The 11240-nt window shown below is 34.6% G+C and overlaps 1 protein-coding gene across 1 annotated transcript; it reads right to left on the bottom strand.

Moving 5' to 3' along the window:
* Window positions 1–6506: 6506 nt before the first annotated feature.
* On the bottom strand, window positions 6507–9833 carry LOC132277749 (glycine-rich protein 5-like). The gene is made up of 2 exons (XM_059779598.1): window positions 9458–9833; window positions 6507–6520 (listed from the first exon to the last, which is right to left on the bottom strand). The coding sequence occupies exons 1-2, from the start codon at window positions 9831–9833 to the stop codon at window positions 6507–6509; spliced, it is 390 nt and encodes a 129-aa protein (XP_059635581.1).
* Window positions 9834–11240: the final 1407 nt, after the last annotated feature.

Raw genomic sequence — 11240 nt, 5'->3', positions numbered from 1 at the left:
GGATGTATCTTTGTATATGCAAAAAGAATACGATAGATTAAAATCATACAAACATGCTTAATAAACTTTTTGATTTACATTTCGTGTCTTTGACTTTGTCAACTGCAAATGCAAAAATTTTAATGAATTATTTTTTTCTTTAAACATAATGAAAACATAAAAAATATCCAATTACTTTTTAGAAAGAACATTAACTAGCCTTCTCAAAGTGACATTTATTTCCTTTGCACCAAATGTGAATTGCAAATAACATTCAGAAGGTAGTCAGGAATTACAAATTACAAATATTTATTTTGTTCCGTTCTAAAGCTCCGGACAATATGTTTTGACCATATGGCACTTTTTAATTTTATTTTATTTTTATTTTTTATGGTAAAATAGATCAAAGCAGGAGTGTTTTATTAAGTTTTGGGTTGCAGAAGATTTGGCATTTGAAATTTGTAGAATTAAAGAAGTTTTTTTACACTGGAATCGATGAGTTTTGAGATTAAAAAAATAATAAAAAGTAGTGCACTGAACAACCAACATTCTCTTAGTTAGCAAATATATTGAGATTACATGAATAATCAAGTTAATTGGAATCTCGGGTAAAGATTAACTTGTTCATTGCACAAAAGAGTCCAAACTAATTTTTGAAGCTGAATTGGCAATGATATTCAAGTATATTGTCTGAGAGCTGAGGTCAAATATTCTTTTTGAATTTTTTCGATTTGATTAAATTATTTATATTTAAAGAAATTTTTTATAATATTTTTAGCGGGATGATATAAAATGCCTGCTTCCAAAATATATAGCCACATGTATACTTTGGAAACTTATATGACTAGGTATGCATATTCAAATTAGAATAAAGAGACAAGTTTTCTTCCAATAACACATGTGTAATGATCCGGTCATTTTTCTTCTTTTATTTTTCTCAAATTTTACGGATATTTTTTTTTTTTTGTTGATCTTTTCTTTTCAGAGTTCGGTTTCTTGTCACTTAGTGTTGACTTGAGTGCTCGGGAATGGTTTCTGAGACTTTTTCCTTCGGATTGACAACTTCCTTAAAGGACCGCGCCATTTCCACATTTTCATTTTTTCGACAATATTCACTTTTTGTCTTTTTCCCCCGTTTGTCACTTTGTTGGCACAATCTCACTTTTTGTGTTCGAAGTTGGTTTTTGACTTTACGCACCTGCATTCTAAGTGGTTTCCACGAAATACGTATCTTTACTTTTGTAGAAAAGTACTCTAGTTGCTCCTCGTGTTTATAGGGGCGTGTATGCATAGTTTCTTCGGAAACATTCTTCTTTCTTGGGGTATTTTTCATAAATATTTTTTGAAGATATTTATTTCAGGGTTTTTAAGAAAATATCTTTTTGGAAGATATTTTCATTCTGGGTCATTTTGTAGTTAACACTTTTTGTAGGGGCCATTGTGTAATTAATGAAAGTTATTGCAAAATGTCTCGTTTTGAGCTTGAATCCTCGTATGGGATTCATTTTCACTTTTCGTCAAGTCATGTACTCTTAGAATTTCCTTCCGGTCATTTTCTCCAGTTTTAAGGTTTCTAACTCCAGTTGCCGCCGAACTTGTTCGGGACATATCTTTCTGCTCGGGACTCAGTTTTCGATGCCGTTTCTTCCATTATTCATTTTATTTCATTTTGGTTCTTTTTTGTTCACAATATTTTACCGTTTGAGCACATCTACGCAAATTTCACTTTTTCAGACCCGGCGGGACCCGTTCAGAACACTTTTTAGGTTTTTTCTACAAATAGAGGGTTATGAAATAAAGAGTCAGATTTTTCTTCTTCTTCCTCCCTCCTTGGCCGGTATATTTTCTGGCCACTTCCCTCTTGTATTTTGCCGTAGTGCCTTAGCATTTATTGTAGGCCTTAGTGAGATCTTCATTTCCCCCTTATTAGAATCCGTTTTCGACCATTTTTGAGTTCGGGTTTGGATTTTCATGGTGTCTCATAGGTTAAAGTTGCTTCCCTCGTTGTCCCCGACATAACCTAGGAGTATCGTCGGATTCAGAGCACTTTTCTTTCGGTGGGGATTTGAGATTTCATCTCAAATGGAGGTAGGGGATGTTATAGGTTTATATTTTATTGTCTTGCATGTTATTGATGTTTATACAACTTGTATGCATGCCTTTATATTTATTCTAGAATTTAATTTTAATTATTTTCTTTGTATATGATTTAATTTACATGGTTGTATATAGTTTAGAATTAAATTGTGGCATGCTATTAAATTAAGCCTTGATATGTTTACTAACATATATTAAATTGGGAGTATTTGAATATGTATTAAAAGTTTTATTTAATCTTTCACTTGTATGAAGATTTAATTCACATGGTTGTAATTAGCATGAAATCAACTTATAATGTGATATTAAATTAGGCCTTAGTATGTTCTTTAACATATGTAAATTTGGGAACATTTGGAATTGTTTTAAAATCTAGAGAAAATTAATTAATTAGTTTACTTAATTTTATTTTAAGTGTTTAGTCACTTAATTGGATTTTTAACTTGATATTATTGATGACCATGCTATATTCCTTAACATATATTAAATTGAGACTATTTGACATTGTTTTGAAATCTAGAGATTTTAATTTAATTAAAATCTATTTAATGGTTCCCTTAATATAATCAAGTATTTGAGTAGATATAGCTTGTGTAGAGAAGTTATTTAATTTAGTAGATTACTAAATTCTTGTGATTTCATAGTATTCTGAATATAGAATGCTTATTGTGCATTATCGGAAGTTAAATTGCTAACTTGTTACTATGTAGTAGTAATATGAGATTTTTGTGAATTATCGATATTATTAGTCCTATGAACTTATTGCTGCAATGTGGTAGAATTAGTGTTTAAAGTTCACCATGGAAGCATGATTTAAATTGTTATGTAGATGATATTGTATTGTACATTACATCATAGTAAATACTTGACATTATATGTGCTATTTTAGAATTGAAACTCTAAGGCATGGATTATGTGGTTTCAATCTACTTGTGCATGGAAGGTGATTTCGTGCATTATTTAATTGCGTATAAATTGTGAACTTATTTATTGATTTTGGAGTCACCTGGGACATTGTTACAAAGACATGGCTAGAGTTTGGCTCTAGTGTGGGAGGTATGAGGTCTCCCCAAATTATAGTGCACACTAGGGTGGTATTTCCAGCGAATTAGTGCCCGGAATAACCGTTTAGGTCTTGATTTTACTCCGAGATTTGATGTCCAAGTCTTCTACTATTTGATTTCGCATTCATTTCCATGTTGACAACCAATGTTTAATTGTAACTTGTGGTTTTGGTTATTGGCGATTTATTATTGTTTTGTATATTTATGCATTATGATTTTTAATGAATCATTGCAATTTTAAATGTTGTTAAGTACATTAATGCATTGTGATTTTAATGAATCATTGCAATTTTGATGTTGTTAAGTACATTTATGCTAAAATGTTCAAAAGTAGCTTATGAATGATCCTATAAATTTATATGGAACATAGACGTTAGGTAGCATGACCCACTTTAGTTGTTTTCGTATTTTAGATTTCAAGTTGATGGCTTTGAGAATCTATATCTTGTTGCTTTGTATAATATGCTTCTATATTGTTTGAATTGCATGAATGATGTGATTTATGTTAGAAATGATCTAAGGTAGTTTAGGATTCTCCCTGAGTCTCACCTTTGACATAGACGTTAAGTGATATGACCTTTTGAATTGTTTCACATTAATGTGATAACCTTGTAAGATGTTAGGTCTATGCATGTACATTCCCTACGAGTAACTTGTTTACTCACCCCAAAGTTATTGGGTTATTTTTCAGGTACAGATAACTTAGTTTGGGATGCACAATATCCCTAGGTCGTTTGTTGATTTGAAGTACTTCTAATGTAATTTTGTTCACATGCAAGTGTTAGCATGTTTAGGTTTTGCTTATAAAGTTATAATATTTAGTTAGGTTAAATATGCCGTTTTTGCCTTATGATATGTAAAGTATACTTAGATACACTATTTGGGACCTATGTGGTATGTATGATTTGTGGCCAAGGGCCAATTACCTTATAATTTACGTTTTTGTCATTTGTTCTTTGCCTTTACTTTTGAAAGAGTATTTTAACCAACATTGGAGGTTTGACGCATGGTTTTGTAAATTCAATATGTATTGACGCTTTGAGCCATTGTATCACATTTCTATATGTATTTTACACTTGTGAGTATGCTCACAAACTTGTATAAATCTAAAGTGTTGTTTTTGGACCAATTCATGATGGGAATTGAGGCTTGGGTTAAGCCTTAACATTTTTTGTGTATAATAGCTCTTTTAGCACCATCTCGGGTCATTTCGGCCGACCGAAATGTCATTTCGGTCGACCGATAGCTTTTGGGATTTATTTGAACAGTTTAAGTGCAAATTCCAGTAGCTTAGGTATTGTTTTAGCTACAATCGGTCAACCGATACATCATTTCGGCCGACCGAGGTGTTTTTCCTTCATTTTCCAGATTTTTGGTCATTCTAGGGTCATTTTGGCTGACCGAAATGCCATTTCGGCCGACCGAAATGCCTAACTCTTTTTCTCATTCAGGCTTTGTATTAGCTTTGCTTCTCTAACTTCAAATGGTCATAAATCCTTCATTCCTAGTCCAAATTGGGCAATTCTTGAGTCTAAACTCAAGGATTTTGAGTCAGCTTTCCAATGGTACCAATACCATCCTCAGATTCAAATCATAGTGAGAGTTATTCATGTTTTAGTGAGATAATGTCAGATTTTGTTTAAAACGGGAATGGGAGTCTTGTGGGATTCTTGACCAAAGTTCTTAGAACTTCTTGGAATGTTGTAAAATAATTAGTTTAGGTTGTATAGGCCTCATTTGACATGTTTAGAGTCAAATTTCTCTTCTTATTTGTAAATTGACTATTTTGCCATTGATTAACGGATTTTGCCCGTTTTGACTTTCGTTTACTCTTTCGTTCTCTTTGAGTTTCGTGACTTCATGGAATGTCACATTGGTGTCATAGGGATGATTTATATCTCTAGAGACTTTGGTTCTGTCTTTCGCTTTCGCATTTCGGACCCATTACCGGGTCAACTTTCGGGTCATCACTGACGCACGGGTTTCAAAACTTGGGCCGTCACAACATGCCTTTTTAATTTTTACCCAATACAAATTTATTGTAAGTATATAATCAGTTAAGCACATAAAAATTACCAACTGATAAGGAACATAATAGAAAAATAAAATATAGAGGGACGAAGTTGTGTTTTACTTTTATATTAGAAGAGTAGTGATATTCACATCGAAAACTGGTAGTGAATTGTCTAACAGAGTTACTTTTGATTAGCTATTTATACAAAATACAAGTAAGTAGAGGGACTCATTCATTTATTTAGAATATATGATCAATTTAAAACTAGGTGTAAATATTTCACTGCAAGTCTACAAGAAGTCGTGTAAAAATCATTTCCATACCAGAAACGTTTTTTGGGAAAATCAATCTCAGAAGATTGAAATTTTAAAATTTTCATTTTTATTCTAACCAAAATCTTAAAAATTTTTAATTTTTCCTTTTACTTTATTTTTGAATCATTTCTTTCTAACCAAATAACGACCCAGATCCAAACCAGTGTTAGAAGAGGTCTGGAGGGAGAGGAACGACCCATACATCAAATATGCAGCTTATAGGCAACGATTAAAATTTGTTTAGGTAAACATTGTTCAATCTACATGTGAACAAAGCAAATGCATGGGTGCATACAAACAGAAAAATATTTTCTATTTTGGGTAGCAGTTATAGAATACTTGGCTTTTGAAAACATATCATTTTGCTTGATTGTAGAAAATAATCTATACAAATAGTTTTCGTTTTTATGTCTGTTGTCTGTGTGAGTTCGACTATTTGGGTATGTCTCAAAGAGACAAAAGAAGGGTCCGTGATTTACCAAAAAAAAAAAAAAAAAAAAAATAATAATAAAATAATAAGAGTATCATGAATTGTTCAACATGCATTTTAGACTTATATTTTATTTTTTTAAAGAGTTTTTTATTTCCTCGTTATAATATTTAGACCGCAAATTAAGCACAACAAACATTAAAACATTTTTATTATTATTATTATTTTCATAATTAAACATTTAAACACTTACATTTGCAAGATAGCAAACACATCATGATACAAATTATATGTAGGGGAAAGTCTGAAAAACACCCCTGTGGTTTTCAATTTGTGCGAATTACACCCTTTTTGTTAGATTTGTTTATATAGTAGATATAAAAATGTGCAATTAAGCACCTCCGGTGAGAATATGACCATTTTAAACCTTTTATTCCCAAAATTGCCCTTTTATATTTCTTTATAACCCCTCACCATATATATATATATATATATATATTTGTATATGGTATTTTTTATTTTTGTAGTTTGCAGTTACAACACCCAATTGAGGACGAGTCCTTGTGAACTTCACCATTAGAGCTTGACATGGTGAGAACATCCCATTCTTACTCGAGCATAGCTAAAAACCACAACCCAATTAATATTACTAACATCATAAAGAGAAGAAGAAATACCCATTTTTATGTTATGTTACGTAACTGGAAAGAGGTTTGGAGGAGAGAGAGTGGTTTACTTGAGAAAGGGTGACATGAGAGAGAGTAGAGGCAGCCATGGAGCATAGAGGGTAAGTTTAGAGTTGAGAATGAGAATAGATTTGGAGGCGATTGGGGAGGCTAAAATGATTTGCCCTAAAAAAAATTATGATGAGCGCTGAAAAGTGCGTATGTAAACCCCTTAAGCTTAAGTGGTCTAGGACCTTTATTTATTTTATTTTCCCGTTTTAGACTAATTTCGTGTTATTTCCTTTTTCTGGTCAATAAAGTTAAAACGGGCTAAAAATGGCTTCTTAAAACCTTTGTGGAGTTAAACCAAGTCTTGGTGAGAATTTGGAGCAAAAGGAGGCTGATCTGGAACAAAAGGAGGCTGATGCTGAAAATATGCCAAGTTTAATTGATCGAAAAAAAGTCTGATCGATCGAACCAACTCTGATCGATCGAAGAAAAGTTGGATCGATTGAACTCTGATCGATCGAAGAAAAGTCTGATCGATCGAACTGTTCGCAGAAGTTATAAAAAAGCAGGTCTAAAGCTCATTCGAACCAACTCGGGTTGTGCTTGAAAGAGGAGATCTTAGGGTCGAGTTTTCACATTTTTGAGCTCTCAAAGCCTTGTATATATGACAGATTGAACCATTTTTGTAGGGAGATCCATATTTTTACATTGCAATTTTTATATTTTCATTAGTTTCTCTCTCTAGAAAGTTAGAGATTATGGTTCGAAAAAAAGAGGGAAGTAGAGGCACATCTCAAGAACACATCTCTAGATTCACATACTCTCTCTCTTTAGAGCTTTAAAGAAGAAGAAGAAGAAGATGGAGCCATGTTTGGAGCTTGCCCTTGAGGGTTTCATGACTACATCCACCTCCTCCATGATTGGCTAGATCTACACTTAGGGCTTGGATGAGCCCTAAGTCTTGTGTAATTTAAACCCTTGTATTTCTATTTTTGGGGATTTATATATATATATTGTTGTGATTAATGGTTAGCCTTGTGATTGTTGATTTAATTCTTCCTTATGATTCTCTATTTTAATTACATGTTGTTTTATGTGTGATTATTTGGGAATTAATCTCTACACTAGATTCTCTATATTGGTTGCATGTCTATGTGTGATTAATTAAGGATTGAGTGATGGCTAAGCATGATTTTCATTGAATGAGTTTGTCAATTAATTTGATGGATTATTCTTATGCTTGATGGGTTATTCTACAATTTAATTCATGCTTGTAGGTAGGTAGACAGTCTATACTTGATTTGATATTCCATGGCCTATTATTGCAAATTTCATGATTCTCTAGATTGATGTGTGCTCTCATTAGACCCATTTGTTAATTAATTGATGGATTATGCTTTTGTCTTGGTGGGTTATTCTACACTTAGTTTACTTGTTGGTTAGGTAGAAAATTCAATCTTGCATTAGATAGTTCACACTTTTACATGCAAATTGTGTTTATGTTTGTGGCCACATCTTAATTGCAACAATGTATTCCCCATTAATGGAAAGCAAGTGGTTAATTACATGAGCTTAGTGGTAATTCCAACACCCTAAGACCTCTCTTCATATCTCTTAAATCCCTATCTCAACTTAGTTTTATTTTAATTGCATTTTCATTAATTGAAGTAGTTTAATCATCTCATCAAATCTCTTTGCAATCTTGTGACACATTAGAGTCGAAGTTAAATTCCAACACATATAATTCCTTGGGACGATCCCTACTCACTCTTGCTACGTTAATAGTAGTGGTGGTAGTGGTGTTTATAAATTTAAACTTGACCTAAAAGGCTTTTATTGAACCGCACATTCACTACATTATTTTGGCGTATACAAGTGGCCTCGTCAAATTATATAAAAAAGATCATAAAAAATTTCACCAAATAGGATTTAGTTTGCAAAACAAGAATTATAGACCTTGATTAGTTGATTTAGAAAAAAAATTAAAACAAAACCCATACATACAAGTTAGCAGTTGTAGTGAAAGAGAGGGGTGGGCAAGCTTGAGAGTTGAGAGACAGCGGTTGAAGCTTGTGAACAGCGAACCCGAACTGGAATAGCGGGCAATGGAAACTGAAAGATATAGGTTTTGATTTTTTAAACAATCTGAAATGGAAACTGAAAGATATGAGTTTTGATTTTTGGAACAATCTGGAATGGAAACTGAAAGATATGGGTTTTGATTTTTTGAACAATATGAAATGGAAACTGAAAGATATGGGTTTTAATTTTTTAAAAAATTTGAAATGATATGCTGACATGGGTTTTGATAGGTAATAGGTTTTTGGACTTTTTTTTCCTAGTTGGTTTTGAACTTTTGATTCTTGCAGATAGATAGATATATGGGTTTTGAACTTATGATTCTTGTATGGTTTTGTAGTTTGCAGTGACAGAGAGAGAGAGAGAGGGGGCAATATTAGAGTCGAGAACGAGAATAGAGATGGAGTATTGATAGAGGGCTATTTTAGTCTTTTCACATTTTATGTTATATTATTAGTTTTTTTAAATCATAGATAGAGGGCTATTTTAGTCTTTTTATAGCTCCGGTATCGGTCAATAACGGTCAATGCCCAAAATGCACTCATTCGCACCATTTTTAAAGCATAGGGGAGGTAAACAAACAATGGGGGGGGGGGGGTTATACGCACTATATTGATATTACAGGGGTGTAAAGCGCACACGACCCTTATATGTAATTGAAACTAAGAATGCTTGGAAATGCAGCTTCTGTCCTTAAGGCAGTCCACCTCTAACGCCGCCACCAGCTCCTCCACCAAATCCGCCACCAGCATCGCCACCAAGTCCCCCGCCACCACCACAGCCAAACCCTCCACCACCACCACTACCACCACCACCACCAAGTCTAGACCCTCCTCCAAACCGACCACCAGCTCCTCCTCCGAAACCAGTCCCACCACTTACTCCCCTACCACCGCCATCGCTTCCCCCAAACCCTCCACCACCACCTCCACCTCCACCTCCACCAAGTCCACCACCTGCTATTCCACCAGCACCAGCACCTCCACCAAAGCCTGTTGCACCACTAGAACCAACACCTCCACCCTCACCTACGAATCCACCACCGCCTCCACCACCTAATCCTCTGCAGTGAAACAATCCTTGTTCTTTTTCCAGAGAAGTCTTTGAGCTTACAAGCTTCCTACTGTAGGTGTTATAGACAAGAGAACCAAGAAGAAAAAGAAGAAGAAACTTGGAAGTCATTTTTACAAGTAGTGACATATATTAAAGATGACTTTAATATTGATGAGAAGTGAGGACTCGATGTGGGTTTATATAGACGCAAGGACCCATATGATTAAGTTTATCATTGAGAAGGTTTTAAATGTGTCCATCTTTTTATCTATAAACCACGTTGGGAAGTTAATGCAACCAAATGTAGGCAGGCTGCAGCTCATCAGAGTAGTCTTTTTTTCTACTCATATGTACTGGTCATCCAAGTTCATTCTGCCCATGAGTATCGTACATGACAAGCGCCGAATATTGCATATTCAAACGCCCTTATTTGCATTAGTTAAGTCAATTAGTTGATCATATTGTACATATTAGTTTCATTTGCGTGTTTTTGTTTACTTTCAAGTTGGTTCCCCAAAGATAGTTAAAAGTGCGGCTTTATTGAGTTTGTGAAGAATCAAAACACGCCATTGTTGGGAACCTTTATTTTTACCCAAGCCAGTGTCCCATTGAACTACTGGTTATCCCTGCAAAAAGCGCTAGCCGCGATCAGCGCGTCAATGGACCGAGCCAAAAGCAGCCTAGCAGCAGTGAAGTTTAACTTTGTTCGTCATTTTTGACCCACCACACTTGAGAATTGGACTCCTATTAAAATATGATGTACTTAGATCTTTAAGTTAGCTTTCTAAATCATCAAACGGTTCATCATTTGGAGTTCGGAGCTGAGAGTTATGGCCTTTTTACAAAAAGTAACATGAGAGTAGTGAAGTTCAACTCTTTTCTTCATTTTTGACCTACCACACTTGTGAATTGGACTCCTATTAAAACATGATGTACTTATATCTTTGAGTTACCTTTCTAAATCATCAAATGGTTCATCATTTGTTGTTTGGAGCAGAGAGTTATGGCCTTTTTACCAAAGGTGCGCAGAGTTGAGGACAACCTGCGGGCGCCCGCAAGAAAGCTACGGGTGCCCGCCAAAATGGGCAGCGGGCTCGTGAAGCCGTGGGCGCCTGCCAATTTTGGCAGTAGCTTCGTCACAGCGCGGGCAGCCGCCAATCTGCAGAGAGCTGCTCACCCACTCCATGATTTAGCTCATCTTGTCCCCTTTGACCCAATGGGTGGTTCTGCAATTTTCTAGGGGTGAGAAGCCATGAAATTAAGGGTAGTTGGGAGGCTATCTTGGTGGATATAAGGCATGTATGGTTGTAAGAAAAATATATCTCACAATTTGTAAGGTTCTAGAGAGAGAAAGAGGTGTTCTTGAGAGTTTTGGGTTGAAGCTTCGCTCTAGGTGCGAAAATCAAGGTTGGGCCATCACAACTTCTTCCTCCATTGCTTCTATAGGTAACTAACTCCATTTCTAGGAAGGTGATGAAGCCCTCCCTTGTAAACATGTCTTAGTTTTTGGTTTAATTTTGGGAAACATGTATATAT

Source organism: Cornus florida, unplaced genomic scaffold, assembly GCF_030987335.1.
Source record: "Cornus florida cultivar Cherokee Brave unplaced genomic scaffold, ASM3098733v1 CherokeeBrave_3.0.0_Hap2_Chr10, whole genome shotgun sequence".
In the NCBI taxonomy this organism is placed as follows: Eukaryota; Viridiplantae; Streptophyta; class Magnoliopsida; order Cornales; family Cornaceae; genus Cornus; species Cornus florida.
The sequence above is the reverse complement of the archived record's forward strand: the minus strand, read 5'-3'. Positions and strand labels throughout refer to the sequence as shown.

What these genes read in the sequence shown, in the direction of transcription:
- LOC132277749 (XM_059779598.1), bottom strand. Translation starts at nt 9,833, where the DNA reads ATGACTTCCAAGTTTCTTCTTCTTTTTCTTCTTGGTTCTCTTGTCTAT.